The sequence below is a fragment of the Sebastes fasciatus genome, chromosome 18, assembly GCF_043250625.1.
Source record: "Sebastes fasciatus isolate fSebFas1 chromosome 18, fSebFas1.pri, whole genome shotgun sequence".
Classification (NCBI taxonomy): Eukaryota; Metazoa; Chordata; class Actinopteri; order Perciformes; family Sebastidae; genus Sebastes; species Sebastes fasciatus.
The window spans coordinates 23,953,250-23,972,028 of record NC_133812.1 but is presented as its reverse complement, the minus strand read 5'-3'; the positions used below and the strand labels follow the sequence as shown (position 1 = coordinate 23,972,028).

General features: G+C 38.8%; 1 protein-coding gene across 1 annotated transcript; it reads right to left on the bottom strand.

Moving 5' to 3' along the window:
- Positions 1-997: 997 nt before the first annotated feature.
- Positions 998-17,288, bottom strand: LOC141756168 (vesicular inhibitory amino acid transporter-like). Its single transcript, XM_074615706.1, has 8 exons — positions 17,185-17,288; positions 15,604-16,225; positions 8,683-8,819; positions 6,965-7,085; positions 6,578-6,780; positions 5,028-5,265; positions 4,637-4,799; positions 998-2,808 (listed from the first exon to the last, which is right to left on the bottom strand). The coding sequence occupies exons 1-8, from the start codon at positions 17,286-17,288 to the stop codon at positions 2,495-2,497; spliced, it is 1,902 nt and encodes a 633-aa protein (XP_074471807.1). The 3' UTR covers positions 998-2,494.
- Positions 17,289-18,779: the final 1,491 nt, after the last annotated feature.

Here is an 18,779-nt window from a genome sequence, read left to right as displayed (position 1 = left end):
TTGATATTCATTAGTGGTTCTTTGGAACAATTTTAATCTTTCATACAAAAAGGGTTGGCTTGGAAACATTACATGACAATTTGTGTTCGATGTTCGCGATGTAGTCGTTTTCTGTACCGCAGGGGGACAAGCCGCGATACATCGACTATATTCGATGTGTCGCCCACCCCTAACTGTTTATGACTTAATCAATGTCAATTCTGTTGTCATTGATTCCGGCTCTGTTCTGCACCCAGGGGGGTCTTTGCTGCTGCTCTCCCTGCCTTTGGCTTTCCATGTGTGCACATGGAAGGGCAAGGAGGAGTGCTCTCCTTGCCTCATGCTACCACGTAGGCTCGTGGATCCACGTATGCGCGTGGATGGGCAGGGAGGTCCCAGAGCAGAGCCATACCGCCAAATATAATGTATATATTACTGCAATGTAATAGTGTCTTTGACTAAAGTGGTCCTGACTGAACTAGTAGAAATTCAGTCACATCGCCCCCCCCCCCCCCCTCCCAGAGGAAAAAAACTGAAAACTTTAATTTCTCCTCTGCAACTTTCTCCCTCTGTTGACCTTCTTTAATTCAGCTGTGATTCAGTTCTCGCCTTTTCTCAGTCTTATCTTTTTCCTGCTCATTTTTCTTTCCTCTCGCTTTTCACATTTTCAGTAGATATTTTTAACAGTATGAAAAATGAAACCATTTTAGTCTCCTCTGTGGTTCTTATTTCTCTTCTCTTTTCTTTCACAGTTTGGATCAACCCACTTCCACAGTGCGTTGGAGGCACGTAAACAGAAGACGAACCAAAGCCAAGATTACTCCCACCTGCCACACACACACACACACACACACACACACACACACACACACTCACACACACACACACAGACTCCATACATACTTTAACAATTACAAATTCAGACAAGAGATAAGACAATCACTCAATCTTCTCCAGCCCAAAGGAGGAGAAGATAAGTTATAGTTTTTAATGTTTATTTCTCCTGAAGGCTAATTAGACCATTTTAACAATAAAGATACGGTTCACATATATATGCAGAAGAGTTTTTACAATAATGCTACAAAACAAAAAGGTTCATCTCGACATTTAATCTTCAAAAATAGAGTTAATTGTATCACAGTTTATTATAATTTTGCACTTTTCATGCTTCAGTTTTGAATGTAACAAAAGTCCACGTCCTACTTGAACAGACATTCTTGACATTATTGCCATCTATGTGTGACATTCCTCACAACAACATGAACTACATTTACTTTTACTTCTTCTTCTCACAAACAAGACAGTGTGGGAAATGAGATTTTTAAAAGTTTTGATGGTTTGGTTAATAGAATGCCATCCGTGTTGACAGGTGGATCTACTATAAGAAGCTTAAAGAAATATGCTGACTGACGTACAGTTTCTTATTTTGTATTGCTGATTAATTCTCATCTTCACTTGGCTCCACGTGTAATAATATTTCACCATGGTAACTTTAGGATTTTACTGTCCTTACATTGCTGCAGAATATGCTTTGACTGACTCATTACTATATTGTAGGCAGGAGGCGACTCCTCTGGTTGCAAAAAGAAGTCTGATTGTATAGAAGTCTATGAGAAAATGAGCCTACTTCTCACTTGATTTATTACCTCAGTAAACTTTGTAAACATGAGTTTATGGTCTCAATCACTAGTTTCAAGTCTTCTTCAGTACAGCATGATGTTCATTTAGTAAATTATGGTCCTACTTAGAGTCAAATAGACCATAAAGCAGGGGATGCTTCAGGGCGTGGCTACCTTGTGATTGACAGGTCGCACAAGTAGTGTATTGTAGTGAGCTTAATTGTCATTAAAGCTCTTTTGCTTTGTCACATCACAGCCGTCAGTGTTTAGATGGGTCCAGCACACACAAAACTTTCATCCAGGAGACCGCTGTTCATGTCCTGTATGTTAAGTTTCACTTTCATGTTACAATCAGCCGTTCGTTCGCGTCCCGTGTTCACAACGTTCAGTTTCACTTTCACTTTACAAACATAGTAGTTTTGAGCCCAACCATGTAGTTTTTCTTAAATCTAACTATAGTGTTTTTTTTTGCCCAATTCTAAAGTGATGCCAAGGGTAACTATAGTGGTTTTGATGCCAAAAATAAAGTGACGTATGTGACGATAAACGACACTGCAGAGCAACGAGAGTGAACCAAAACATTAAAGTTGTGGTCCAGAAAACCCAAACTGCGAGCTGAAAGACACTAAAATGCTTAGTAAAGCTGAGGGGAACTTCAGAGTTGATGATCGTCTTAAGTGGATTTGACACTTTTGACTCCTCTGACATACTTACTCATGTGAACTAACTATGAACTATGAAATTATTGATTATTGCTGCTTTAAGGACTAGAGTCATCATGCACTGATACAGTTTTCTAATACAGAAAATATTACGAAAGAGAGCTTTCAACTGTCCTCAAAATGACCTGTTTGATCTGCCCACACATCTACCTTTCCATCCATCAATCCATCATCCTACAGTCCTCCCACCAGTCTTTTCACTGAACAAATCACACCAGACACACTGCAGACGAACCCCAGACTCAGTATACACACGTCTATCAGCCGCTCCGTCACAGCGAGGCGGCCCCACTGCAGTCGGAGGTGAAACAGGCACGGCAGTATGAGTGTCATGGTCGCCCCGGTCACGCTGCCTGTCAAACCCATCAGCAGGGAGAACTTGGGGACCAGCAGGGCCAGCAGGTATGATGTCATCAGCAGGGCGGTGCGGACCAGCAGGGCCGGACGAGACACGCCTCGACCTCCGTGTTTGGAGTACGATGAGACATCTGTAGGAAGATTGAACAGAGAAGTTGCTTTTGGTGGCAGTTTGTGTTAACAATGTTTGTTTATGGGTCGCTCTAGTCTGACTCATAGTTTTCCAGTTGCATCTATATAGAGGTATCATCAGCCTCGCACTTTTTTTCTTATTTACAGTATTACATCATTTTAATGAGGGCATACGAGGACAATTTAAGTGACATTATTTACTGTAAGTATTGAGAGTTGTGTTTTAAATATAAGTTGTAGAGGACAGAGAAGCTTTAAATGACCATTGCATATTATTATTGAAATGTTCATCATTAAACGACATGACATCACTTGGCGCAAAGGTAAAGTATCGTGTTGACTTCACGACTGTTGACAGTCAATAAGTATGAAAAGTTCAGCCATGGTGACAAAATGTGTTGACAGTGAACACATTAGTTTCCCTGATCACTCAACTCTCAGATGGAAATAAGTGGCATGTGATATTTGTTTGTTTTCTGAGTTATATGTTGTATTTTTTGACATAATTTCTGAAGTTTTATTTAATATGTTTTGCTTATTTTATCAGACTAGATTTTTGGTGCATCCTTCAAGATCAGACTTGTATTGATTAATTAATTAATTTATTGTATTAACATTGTTTTTTAGTTGTTAGGTTAACTTCTGAGATACACCAACATCCTCTTGAATGTGTTGTTGTTGTTGGTGTTACTAGTGTAGTGCCAGTACGTATTTCATGTGTTGTCTGCTGTGACCTGTCTGAATTTGTGTCTCTTTTGTTATTTGTCACTGTGGACAGCCAAACTAGATCCCCCCGCTGGGGATTAATAATGTTATCTAATCCAGTGATTCTCAAAGTGGTGTGCGTGAAAAGTTTTCTGATTCAGTCATTTAAATTATCATGATCGATTTTTCTTTCTTTACAAGTTTTCTTCATAGTTCAACAAATAATATTTATCATTTCTAAATCTACAGTAAAATAGTTCATAAATGATGTTCTAATCTAACAAATCTATAACTCTTAGGATCTGCAAATATGTTTAATACATGTCTAATATCTTTCTAACATTTCTCTTGTGTTGTTCTTTCACATAACTTACATATACAGTATGTTATGTATATATAGGGGGTCCCCGGTGTATTCTCTATCTCGTAAGGGGTCCTTGGCTGTAAAAAGATTGAGAACCTCTGATCTAATCTTCTCTATTTGAATTAACGGGCCTTGTTGAGTGTCCAGTGTTTGAATATCTGGACTGAATAACACAAAGCTTTGTTCATCAACACATACAGTATATTTCCTATAACGTCCTGGTCACCTATAACCATTTATGTTTTCTCAGGAGCCATAATTTTAGTAGTTATGTGGCCTCGAGGGTGGATGTCAGCATGTAACATAAGTGGGCTAAACAAACCTTTAATAGAAAGTCAACTGTGCTCTCCTGCTCCGTTCCAACACGACCTTTCTGCAGATATTCCCACCTGGAAGTTGCCCAGTCTAACCACAGTTTACCACTGGTGACCTCTGGAGCAATTAAATGTTATGCTCAAGGCAAACTGGACAGTACGAGAGACATCAACGCTATTTTCTTTGACTATCCAGGGAACCTCCAGCCTCAGGCCTGATTCTCCAGACTTCTGCTGCTCCACAGAGTATTTAGAGTAAAGGAAGCAGTAGCTACCTAAGGCCATGTGTTATCTACTGTATGTATCAGATATTGTAACGTATAAAATGTTGATCTACAGTCATGATCTTAACCATTTTACCTTAGATCTTTAATAGATGAGCCTGAAGGAACTCTCACTTCATGTATTGGGCAATAAAATCGACCTGTCATCTGTGATGTTCACCTCCAAGCAGACAGCTCTGCAGTATTTCAGCAGCAGAGTAGAACGGCAGAGGGTAGGACAGCAGGGCTTTAGCCAGCAGACACAGGTTGACGAGAGGTCGAAGGTCAGAGGGCAGGTTGTCTGTGATGACCTCGCTGGTCTCTGCCCCCCAGGTCAACACGGCCTAATGGAGGACGGAAACAATCAGTCAATCAATCACTCCATTTGTCTGTCCCTTCTTCCATCTCTTGATTAGACCTGCTGTTGTCAGCCAGATGTCGATGATGGATATCTGACCATCAACAAATAAAACTATATTTCACTATATAGACAACACAGAGGCATCACAAACTCATACAAGCAACGCTATCAACTCAACAATTACAGGAACTTTTGCCGTGTCAACACTAACCAGTAAAGAAAAGAGAGTTTTCATGACGCAGGCGGCTCCATGTGTCCACCCCAGCATGGCGTTAAACTGCCCTCTGTCCTCCATGCTGCCCTCCAGAGGAGGGAGGAAGATCTGCGAGGTGTAGGAGAAGATGATGACGCCCACGGAGACGAGGAAGTCCTCCGGGTCCACGGACAGAGACAGAGTGGACCAGGACCAGCTGCTGGCTCGACTCAGACAGTACAGCATGACCAGCAGGCTGATACAGAGGGTCAGAGATAAAAGATAATGCTCAATAAATATAGCATCTAAAATTAATGTAATGGTAATCCTTTCATTAATTCAACTTTTATTTAAAAAAAGAATAAATAAATCATTTTTTTAAATGTTTGATGTTGTTTCTTATTTGTACAGGGTGGTCTAGTAAGAGCTGTTTATTAGGAAAACAATGGAAGAAATATATAAATTATAGAAAATAAAATACAAGAAATAATAGTAACTAAGTATATTTACTCAAGTACTGTACTTTACTTGAGTATTTCCATTTTCTGCTGCTTTATACTTCTACTCCACTACATCTCAGAGTGAAATATTGTACTTTTTACTGCACTACATTTATCTGACAGCTTTAGTTACTTATATTTTGTGTTAATAATCTGAATCAACTAATAAATTATGATATATTATTATAGATTCAGTCGCTCAGCAGTTAAATATTTAAAATTTACCACACAATAACTGGATGCAATATTAATGTGATGTTTACAGTAATGTAGCAATAATTATAATCCAATAATATATATATATATTATTCTGAAATGGGCATAATAATAATTACTTTTACTTTTGATACTTTTAAGAATATTTTTATTCTAATACTTTTGTAATTTTACTTCAGTACATTTTTGAATGCATGACTTTTACTTGCAACAGAGTATTTTTACACTGTGGTATTACTACTATTACTTTACTAAGTATACATTGTGAGTATAAAAATGTGATAGGGTAGCACATCCCAGATTTCAAAATCAAGGAGAACAAAATACTAACATTTCACTTGTTTAATTGGCTCACATCACAATAGACATACGCCTTCTTCAGAGCGTTGAACGTTGTGTACGCAACAAATGGTTACTTTTATTTAATTATTTAACATCTGCTCCCGAGGGTGAGTCCCAATTAATCCAAGCAGCAGCAAGAGATTAAGCAAAAAAATAGATGAAATATGTTTCTCTCTGCTTAAGGTTTGAATTGTGAGGGACTAAACTGAGAAGAAATGTGTATTTGCACATGACTTAATAGCCAAAAGAAGAGACCCAGCTCCATTTACCAAGACACCTGGCATGAGAGATAAATCAAACAACCAGTAAGAGCAGAGAGTAGCAGCAGGTGGGAGCAGACAGCAGAACCAGCAGCAGCTGCAGAACGATCACAGGAGTGAGAACGAGAGCAGATTTTAAACATTATAAACACCGCCTTGTTGTCTCGATAAAACACGATTGGCGAGTTTGTCAGCCGATCAGTTGATGCACAAATTTATACTGCTCCTGATTCGTCTTCTATTCAATCACCTGATGAGTATGTGAGCCAGGGAGCACAGCAGGCTGAAAGTGGAGACTGGTCTGAGATCAGTCAGCAGCAGGCAGGGCAGCAGGAACATCAGAGACGCCAGAGAACACACTGATCGAGGAACAGCCATCACTGATAGACTGTCAGATAATAGACTGGTGGAGACGACCAGGTACAGGGTGCACGTCATCAACAGTTCAATGACCTGGAATAAAAAGAAAACAAGGTGCAAAGAGATGATTACTTCATGCATATTGTGGGAAACAAACCAGAATATAAATGTTGAATTATGCTAGAGTAATCTAGAAGTATTTCAGTATAAGAAGAGTTTCAAGATTCAATTTATGTGATGACTGATTTGTAGAATAAAGTATGTGTGTGTGTGTTACCTGAGCTACGTTAACCATCCAGCCGCCCAGTCCGGGCCAGTTGGGCCACAGTCCTTTGCAGCAGGCCTCCACAACGTCCTGGTAGCTGTGTCGCACTCTGACCTTTGACCCCGAGCCTCCACTGAACGATACAAACACCTTCTTATTAGAGCTGCAACGATTAATCGATTAGTTGTAAACTATTAAATTATCGCCACATACTTTGATAATCGATTGATCGGTTTGAGTAATTTTTTAAGAAAAAAAAGTTAAAAGTCTAGCCTCTTAAATGTGAATATTTTCTGGTTTCTTTACTCCTCTATGACAGTAAACTGAATATCTTTGAGTTGTGGACAAAACAAGACATTTAAGGACGTCATCTTGGGCTTTGGGAAACACTGATCAACATTTTTCACCAGTTTCTGACAGATTGAGAAAATAATCAACAGATTAATTGACATTGAAAATAATCGTTAGTTGCAGCCCTGCTTCTTACTGCGATAAATTGTGTCTGATACATATATTTTTTTCAAAGCTACAGCATGTTGTCGTTGAACTATTAAAGGTGCAGTGTGTAGCTACGTCCTACCTGCCTCCCCTTTCTGAGTGATGACACAACATGAAAGCAACGTCCCCTCATTTGCATGAATAAATGTGTAAAGAAAGAATATAATATAATAATATATAAAGAGATAAATATGTTTGGGGAAATAAATAGACTGTGAAATGCTAAGGGAAAATTATGTATAAATAAATAGATAAATAAATAAACACATAAATACATGCATTTAAAAATAAATATAAAACATGAATACATACATTTAGAAATAAGTATAAAATAAATAAAGCAAAATGCAATAATAATTAAATATATTTAAAAATTCCTAAAAATAAATATATGAATAAATAAAAGTGGAAATTAAAGAGAAGAGTAAATAAATAAGGGAATTAATACAAAGGTAAATAAATAAAAAACAAATTATAACAGAAACATCAATTTATGTCATATTTTATCAATTAATGAATACATTTATTTTTTATATTATTTTTGCTACTTTTAATGGCATTATTTATTTATCGAGTCACTTATTTATTCATTTATTTTTTATTTTGGCACGTTCCGTCCTCCATCCGTCCATTTATTTTACAGCAAGCTAATGTATATTCAAAATCAAACTCAGCTCAGAACTAATCTGGATTTAATTATACTGAACCCACAAATCAATGAGGCAAAAGTAAACTCAAACCACAAATGGACCACAGTTTTGCAGAACACATTTCCTTTAGCTGTGTGGCGGCGGTGTTTTTCTGAGGCGGCTCACCACTGCTGAATGAACAGAATAACATGTTTGTGTATTTGGACTCTAAAAACTCTCCACTCTGCAGCGTTCGCACCACAATTGGGGTTAGATTCCCCCGAGGAGTCTGAATTGAAGAGAAGGAATAAATATGAGGACGACTCTGTTGTCACAAATGATAGTCGCCATCGCTGAAAATACAGAGAGGAGAGCAGCAGCTGCAGAAACTCTGACTTAGCCAACAATGAAAAAACATCCCAATACGGAGCACAGTGACAAGAGCTCTCTGAGAAGCAGAGCCAAGAGGTGCTACAGCAATGACACAAAGTTAAATAAGTAGCTTAGCCAAGTGCAGTGATAAAGTGCTTTTATGTAAATAAAGTAATGTAATCTGATTATAAATTGATATTGCAGTTATGCAGAATATGAGAGAACCCATACCTTTGATCCTCTTCATAGAGACAGGCCACCAGGATCTTCCCTGTGTGGTTGCAGACCCAGGCTGACAGAACCAGCAGAACGAGACCAACGTAACCTGACTGGACCAGAGCGAAGGGTAAACCCAACACAAAGATACCCTGAGGAGACAAGAGAGAAGGAAGGAAAGGGTAGGTCAGAGATGGGTAGGTCTGTGAGGAACATAAGAATAGGGAAGAGACCATTTAAAAAGGTTGCCTCAAAAAGTCTCTCATGGTAGTAGAGGAGTTAAGACACTGACGATGTAGCCAGGACAATTTCTGGTTCAGTTCTGGCTGAGAACCTTTGTATTATGCCATTTCGTCTAGTTCTCCCTGTGTTTCCTGTCTCTATACTGTCATACCAACACACTGTCATCCACAAACTGCATGTGATTATCATAAAGTGGGCATGTCTGTAAAGGGGAGACTTGTGGGTACCCATAGAACCTATTTTTGTTCACATATCTGGAGGTCAGAGGTCAAGGGACCCCTTTGAAAATGGCCATGCCAGTTTTTCCTCGCTAAAATTTAGCCCAACTTTGGAGCGTTATTTAGCCTCCTTTCCGACAAGCTAGTATGACCAATAGATTCCTTAGGTTTTTTAGTTTCATGTGATATCTGTAGCTTCACTCTAGCCCTAAAAGTGAACCTACTAGAGCCTCTGACAGACAGTAAAGTCAGTCAGGATCGCGGATCTCAGAGGGTTAATCGACAGATCTCTGAAGTTTCTCCACAAAGAATCACACTAAAGCACCACTTTAAATCTTGTGTTTACCAGAGATGTGCTCATAAGTTTCTTAGAAATAAGTCATTCAACATAAAAAAAAGCATAAAAAACGACTAATCGACTAAAGAAATCTTAGTCAACTAAAACCAAAACGACAGATTAGTTGACGCATCGACTAAGACGTTGCTTCAAGAAAAGAGGAAAGGAAAGAATAAGGAAGATGTTTGAAGAGGAAAGGGAAGAAAGGAGTGTTCACGGTTGGACGATGAGGAGGCGAGAGGAGAGTTTTGGCGTGATGCCCGGAGAGTTCGAGGACGCAGGAGACCAGCCGGAGCAGGAGGAAGAGGAGAGTCGAGCTTTGGCCCGTCGTCACCGAGGGAAATGACTGCCAGAGAGAGGAGAAAGGAGGAAGAGTGGAGGTGGAAGAGGAAGAAAAGAGGAGAGTAGAGGAGCGAAGGAGAAGGTAATAGAGAGAGTAAGGAGGAAGGACAGGTGCAACCTCACAGCTAGAGCAGGAGGTTGAAGGAGGAAAGAGGAAGAGGAGGTCGAGGGGAGATCAGAGGAGACAACGCGTTACTTTGATGGAGAACATGGAGACACACAGGCACACGTAGTAACACACACTGCGGATGCATAAACAGACACATTCTCTCTCTTTCAAGTCTCTATTTTGTAACTGGTGTCTGTTACGCATATGCTGATAGAGCTTTGATGTTCAAATGGAGCTGCTGGTGATGAAAGCAGTTTGACGCTCAAGTATCTGATCTCATCTCCCCTCTCTCTCTCTCTCTTTCCCTCCACGTCTCTGTCTCTCTGTGTTTTTGCCAGCTCATTGGTTTCTCTGAGCACAACCCGAAGCAGCTCCCAATCACAAACGTGTGCAATAAGGGAGGAAAAGAAACCCCCTGATTGGCTCTGAAGAAGATGTTTCAGCTTCATCCTGTCATAATCTGACACCCAGTTTATTCCGGGAAGGTTGACCTTTTTCATACCTCACACTACATACTCAATATCATCCACCGCGCAGCAAGGGTGTTGGAAAAAAAAAAAGATTATTACACGTCCGCTGCTCCTGTCTGGACTTCCCAGGTGCAGGATTTCAACTGCTGCTCTTCAGGTCATACACGATGTTTTATGCAAGCACATGCGCTGAGCACAAAGAGTGATAGAAACATGTCTTTCTCCACCATGAGAGGATAATGTGGAGCAGACAGGTTTGACATTTAAATAACTGGAAGTGTCATTTTGTTAAACAAATATGTAGCGCTCAAGTTTAATCAAAAGTTGTTTTATTTGTTCAAATACAAAAAAAACTCTGAAAAGGTTTTGTCTCATAATCCTTCTATAGAGAAAGTGTTATACTTCCTTTGTGATCATGAAAAGTGCCACACAGCATACTGAGGTTGAAAATGATAATGGAAAATCTCCCTTCTTTTATGGTGACGATTATATTAGAGCTGAAATGTTTAGTCAATTGATTGGTTAGTCGATCTGCAGGAATTTTTATCAGCAACTACTCTGATACCTGATTAATAATTCAGTCTTTTTTTTTCAATGCAACAATGCCAAACATTCACTGTCAAATACATTCTCAAATGTGACAATTTGCTGCTTTGGTCTGATGTATAATAATATAATGTAATATCTTATGACTCTTGGTTGCAATTTAAAGATATCACCTTGGGCTGTGAACTTGTGTAAGGTTTTTTTTAAACAATTTTCTAACATTTCACAGAGTAAATGATTAATTAAAGGGTTACTCCAGTAATTTAGTAAAGTGCTTCCATAAAGTTGAGTGACTCACAAGGCACAGATTTTAGTCCCTAGTATGAGTTAAGCTCAAGTGGATCCACATTTCCCATAATGCAACTGTCTTTCAACTACCATCTTTTATTAAAATTGCCTTCTTAATGCCCACGTCTTTCAAACTGAGACGAAACGCAATCTCCGAACCCATCGGCTATCGTCTGACGATGAGTTCGCTTTTTAATTCAGCTCTATAAACAGATATCTGAATATAAATGCAGATATGCAATCCGGTCATAGACATCGTCTCTCAACTCCAACTCCATTTTCACGTCTCAAGGTACTAATTGGACTGTAAGCAATGACCGGCGCATGGAAGAGGAAGTATTATCCGCCCGAAATATTGGCCAACGGAGGCTAAATTGTCTTCCGACCAATAGCTGATGGGTTTTTGGGATCGGGTCAGCTCCATCAGTTCATCCTCAAAACAAACAATCTGAAGACGTCACATTGACTCTTGGGAAATAATAATATAACATGAAAATATAAATAAATATAGGAGATAATCTACCAAATAACTGGTGGGAGACGACACTAAAACTGCATAAAAGTAACTTTTTTAATGGACAAGCAGCCACATTTATTCAGCCTCTCTATTTGCAGGATCTTGGGATGTATTTGGCAGCGTGATGAACCAAATAATTTTTGACAGCAATCTCCCCAAAACAAAATGGGACACTCTTCATTTCCCTACGGCTTGTGTTTGGGTGTGAAAAACCCATTTAGAACTTGAATTTCCAGCCCAGTTTACTGTAAAATGTCGCCGAAAAGCCGACAATCACAGGCAGTCAGATTGATATCAGTTTTTTTTCTCAGTGACAGAAACAAAATGTCCACGTCTCTAATCTGAGATGAAGACACTAAAAGAGGATCTGCCTCATTAACAGTCGGGTTGGAATTAAAACTGAGTTTCATAATATTCCCAGGTTGGGAGTCTGGAGAGCTGGAGCTGGTTTTAGCATTTTTGGCAGCAAATTTGCTCTCTAATAAAAAGTTTATTAAGCTGGCAGACAGTCGTATCAGAGTTATATTGGCATCAATAAACAAACACCAGAAAATACATATTTTCTTTTTAGCCTTGATGGCAGATAAAACTGATGTTCTTTTTTTCCATTACTAGACATCTGTTAGCCTTAACAAATAAATGGCACTGATGTTTATACATCTGATACATCCTGCGTCTCTTATCGTTACGATGTGGTCGTCCGTCACCGTCTGAGGTTTTCAAGCATCCAGTGAATCATCACCATTAATGAAAAAGACTCCTTCCTGCTACGTTAGTCATGCGGTACTCACCTCATCTTCACCTGTCTGTGACCTCAACCGAGGGGATTACTGAGCAATCCATTTGGTTAAGGTTCCTGATTACAGCGTGCTGCTGCAGGTTATGAATAACCTATAAAACCGACCCCAAAACCCCCCAAAAGAAGCCCATACTGTTTCAGCACAGTTAGAAAACAAAGCATGCAGCAGGAAAATACAGTAAAATAGGAACTATTGAAATCACAGCGTGGTTTTAGGGACAAATTAATTCAAATATAGACGAAAGCATTGACAAATCATTGATTTGAAAAGGCAATTTAAAGGACCAGTGGGTAACATTTCTGTGGGTCTATTAGTGTTTTCATTAGTGTATAATCACCTGAAACTAAGAATCGTTGTGTTTCAGCCTGTTCTCATTCCACGGAGTCAAATGCAGACGCTTTGTCACGGCTGTCTGTGTTCGATACCGCTGCACAAGGCACCCTTTATCGCCAGTATTTGACACACCGGGCTTTCCATTAACTACAATATAAACCCATCCGCAGCAACAGTAAACGCTCAGAGAAAGTGCTGTGGTGGTAACGTAGTTTAAAGAGACCGCTGTTCGTGTCCCGTGTGTTACGTTTCACTTTCACTTTACAATCAGTTGTTTGTTTTTGTCCCGTGTTCACAACGTCAAGTCACACTTTTCCGAAACCAAACTAAGTAGTTTTGTTGCCTAAACCTAAGCAAGTGTTTTTGTTTAATTCACAACATTAAGCACGTGTTTACTGCGAGCGAAAAGTGACGCCAAGGGGTCTGACAAAGCATCAGTATGTGAAACTGCGGTAACATGAGCCGCAGAGTGCAAAACCGTGGAACCACTAGCTGACTTCTGTTGCTCCTAAAGCAATGTTATTATGGTATGGATGGCCTCTGAGCGAGGTGATCGGGGTTACCACGGTTTTGCACTGGCCGACTCACGCTACCGCAGTCTTGGAAAGGGAGGAGTAAGCGGAGGAGCACTCAAAGCCGCCAAATCCTACACACTGTACCTTTAAATCAATAATATGGAATATAACACAGTTTCAGTTTTTGTGCATTGTCTGGCACAGAAATTTAAATGTGAATTTAAATTCACAAAAATCCCGTCCTTCAGATAGATAGACTAGCATCAATAAACCAAGCACATAAAATATTTGTTTATCTACTAAATATCATGTGTATTTATATACAGCGCTAAAAGTGAATTAAAATCTGTGTGTTTACGTCTGATGCAAATTGACCTTGACTCCTGAATGAACATGTTTGCATGCATGTGTCATCATTTGTTAGTGTGTGTGTGTGTGTGCATGTGTATTGATGCCCTAATGTCATAATGTTCTTTACGGACCCAGTGACGCCGTTCAATTACACCACAGTTATTCAGTGAAAGGACACATTTACATGAGTGCAGCGGTTGAATACAGCTCAGCGTTTACAGCATAATAAGCTATTAGCATTACCGCCACGAGGACACACTGTGACCTGGAGCTTTTCTTTTTTTTTATAAAATGATTTGATTCACGCTTTGTTTGATTATGAAGACCGGAGCGTGCCAGACAAACAAGCCTGCAAGACCACAAAGCGTTGTTTAGTAATATCAAAACACAATGGAAGCGAATTAAATAGTCTGTCTGTTTAATGCTTTTTTCTAATGTAGTGTGCAGCTCGGCGCCTAAACACTTTGCATTTACATTTTACATTTTGCATTTTGCAAGAGAGAGATGGAGACATCAAGTTTTTGACAAAAAGGAGGAATGACATGCTGAAATTGAACCAACAAAATAATTAATTCCACGTTTGCAGCTGCAATAAACATGAGCTGTGTTATCGGGAACTCAAACTCAGGAGACTGATGTTCAGCAGCCGACAGTTGTGCTTCACAGGTTGATTGCTATGCAATGATTGAATAACTTTGACCGACACATAATTCACTGCCTTGGATTAGTTTTTCATGTCATCCTTCATTACATTACATTCATTTGGTGGTAGAGGTCTTAGGTGACTGATATGTGGGGTTGTGTCTTGCCAAGGAAACAGGAAAAGGGATCAAAGAGGGATGTGAAATTGCGACATGGCTGTCTGGAAAGTAGGAAAACATATTCATGAGTCCAATAAAACTATGGTATCGAGATCAGTCTTGGTCTCGAGACCGGTCTTAAGACCACATTTTGAAGGTCTCCGTCTCTTCTCGGAAACGACCGCATCTTTACTCGGTTTTGTCTCGGTCTCAGACAAAGACCACTACTGTCTATCACTAAACTGCCTGTGCATTGTCTGATTTATTTGTTAACATCATTACTGTGATTGGATATAAAACTTCCTGCTGCAAATGCAACCAATAACTTGACTCATTTCTAATTTGAAATGTTTGTTACGTTACTGTTAACGGCTGTCACCTCTACCCGACCCCTTCACACACATTACAATACAGAAAAAGATGTTGTGTTAGGTGGATGATAAAATATGGAAAAGGAGAGCTGAATAAAGATGGTTAAATTGATTTCAGCTCCTTAGTATATTTTTGTCTGTATTTGTTTGCTTATAGAAAACAAAGGGAAATCCCCACACATAAACTTCACCATACCATAAAATGCCTCATTTCTCACAGTACACTGATACACACCCACACAATACATGACAATAAAAGAGGTGAATGAAGAGTAATCTTCATTTGTTTTCTGTGCATCTTTCTTTGGGAATGTGGATCTTTCAGATTTAAATTTGAGGAGTGCCTATTGTTTGCATTTCCCACATTTTATCCTAAGTCTGTCATGCATGCAGTGTGGGTCTCGCACTGGTCTTGACTCGGTCTTGCACTGCCTCGGTATTAGTCCTGACTTTGGATCTCAATCTCTCAAAGTCTTGGTCTTTTCTCGATACACTCTGGTCTTGGTCAGTACTTCGTCTCAGTTTAGGTGGTCTTGAGTACAACACTGGTTCACAGTAATCTGAATTATGTGTTATTTGGGGTTAATAAACTAAAACATGAAATTTTTTTAAATCAAAGTATACCAAATCTATAGTATTTTCTTTCGCTTTTCTCATGTATAGAAAACATTTCTGCCCATGCACGTATGAGTGTACCTGTATAGCGTTTGTGACGTTCCAGCCAGCCTCCCAGGCGGTGATGGTGAGAGGAGGATTCAGACCTGTGGTGCCAGTACTGGGACTCTGAACTGGATTAGCCAAACTCATCCTCGCTCTCTCTCCTTCACAGAACTGAGACGTCTCTTCCACAGTTTCCTCTCCATCCTTTTTCTCCTCTCCATCCTCTGAAAGTCTGAGTTTCTGCATATTCCCTCTAAACAGCCTGTAGGATCCTCTCTTGTTACCCTGGTTCTGGTTGAAACTCGGGTTCTCCTCATTGTTGCTTCCCATCCCTTTGCCATAATGTTTGGTGTTTTTTAACCAAAAGGAGTCTACTGTGGAAACCGCTGAGGTTATGGTGATGGTTGCGGGTCCGGTGGAGATCACAGTAGCTCTGGTTTCTTTAACAGTTGGACTCTCCTGCAGTAAGGTGCTGGTGGATCCTGGGAGACTGGGATCATCTTGCTCAGTCAGAGATCTGGTTCCTCTGGTGTCATCGGAGCTCGTGTTATTTTTGTTTGTGATGTTGTCAAAAGGCGATCTGCTGTCCTCACTGTAGGTTCTGTTCAGCTCATCCCTGTGGGTCAGAATCAGCATCTCTTCGTCCTCCTGAAACAACCTGATGATCAAAAACACTTTATTCATTATTTTGAGTTCATGGTTTCTGTGCCCTCATCCACTTTAAAACGGCTCCAATTTACTCCAATGGGAAGACCAAGTTGTGTGACTATTTGGCCAGTTAAAAAAATAACTAAAGTTCTCTACAATATTGCCAATAAATTGTCGGAATCTAGCAGATTTGAACTTCATAAAAACAACAACAAATAGTATATATTAAGAACAATATTAATATATAAAAAACATTTTTATTGACTTGTAAAGCACCTTGTCACTCACAGTCTTGCAAGTGCTATATAAATAAACCTAATATATTTATTTTTCTACTTATGTGTATATAAGTGCATATAGGGCAGCCTGTCACAATAACGATATTATCGTGATATCTATAGAAAATTTAAAAAAAAATAGTGCTATCAGTCAAAAATAAAAATTGTAATAAAATAAAAATAAAAATAAAAATAAAAATAAAAATAAAAATAAAAATAAAAATAAAAATAAAAATAATGCTATCAGTCAAATTCATCTTTTACTTTCTTTATTGTGCGTTTGGTCTCTTTTTTGGCAAATTAATTAAACTCAAAATGCGAGTGTAGGGAGGTGGAGAAAGAGAGAGTCTGTAACCATAACTATTTAAGAGGCACTGGATTATTTACACAATATTATCATATGTGTATTATTAACATAATATCAATATTTAATTTTCTAAATATCTCGTCAATACTGATATATCGCGACACCCCTACTACATAGTCTCACATATTCGTACAGGTATATATTCATGATTAATCTAGAAATATGTATTTGTTAAATACATTTCTACTTAATTATAATAATACATAATACAAAGATCTTTTGTGTATAAGTCAATGACAGATACTCTACATGACTGAAGTTTAATATATTATGTTAAAAATTACCACAAAACTGATTTGTTGATGATATATATATATGACTCACCTTGTCGTCCAGTCCAGGTGCAGCCTCGACGCTGCCCAGCCCCACAGAGACCCAGCAGCACTCCAGGGCTGCCCGGAGCTCCGAGTCCAGCGGAGAGAGCCCATCTTCACCCTTGTGTGTGCACAGTCAGCCTCCCTGCCTCTGGAGGTCTGAGGGTCTGGAGAACTTGACTGACACTGGACACATAAACATACTCATGCACAAATTATCATCCCCAAATACACACTCTCACAATATCTGCCTGTAAAGAAACTGTACAAACACCTGAGCCACACACACACACTTGCATTATACACACATGCACAGGTGCATGAATTGATTGACAAGTTGGTGAGCTGTAACATTATAATATAGCAGTGTTTTCAACAGTGAAGGAGTAAACAGCTACAACGGCCTTCCCAGCAGATAAGTGCACTCAGCGATGAAGTGGAGGGAAAAACTTAGTTTAATGAACTTTTTATTATTTTTTTTGCAGAATAAAATGTCTTCACTTTTACATGCTGATATAAAATATAAACTTGCATTACATAATAGCAATGTTCTAATGAAAAACCTTCAGACTTAGGTGGTTGTGTTTGATTACCAACTGTATGTCATTATCTAACAACCTTTGCATCATCGTTGGTTATTCCAGTAATAAAAGTCAACTAGTTTCACACACTTTTTTGGAAGTTTAAGAGTTTAGTGATAAAACTTCTCTACACAAATGGATTAAATATTCACATTGTTATCCCTTATTCCATGTGATTTTATGGTCGTTTGAACCTGCTTGCCTCAGTTTTTGCCCCAGACTGTGGTGAGTTGTGCAGGGCAGCAGGAGGAGCCACTGAACAGTTGTGTTACTCGCTGGACACAACTGGACCAAAACTTCTGTCCAACTCTTCACTTCTGATTGTACTCTATACTCCATTCAGTTCTTTTCAACTCTTTTATTTCAACCTCCTATGTGCTCTTTGTCTATTGCATCCAAAGCTGTGTTTCATTTGCTTTGTTTTACCACCTGGAGCTTTTATTTCCAAAAGTTCTGCAGCACACTGATACACAGCAAAACTCTTCATGGATTCAGTGTTTTAACATCTGCCTCACATTCAGACAGTTTTACATTTTCCCATTTGTTTTTTTGAGCTGTGGAAAGTTTATCACAATAGCCTACTGCTTAAAAGTTAATTGGCTTGCAACAAAAAGTAATCTGATGACCTGCTTGATTACGCTTTTTTACATGATTTAATTAACTGTAAACAGTGTTGGAAAGTAACTAAGTACATGAACTCAAGTACTGTACTTAAGTACACTTTTTTAGGTGTACTTTACTTTGAGTATTTATTATATGCTACTTTATAGTTCTACCCCATTACATTTCAAATTTTACATTCATTTGAAAGACAAAGTTTTAATGCTAGCCCAGAAAACTTTCAAGAATATTTTTTTTAACATACAAAACACAAGATCAGGTGCTTTTATCAGGTGATAAAAATGCTGCTTACAAAATAAATACAAAAATAAATAAAAATAAAATAAATAAATAAATAAAAATAACCCAATGGGTACTTTTATTGTTGATACTTTAAGTAGCCTACATGCTGGTGCTACAAAAG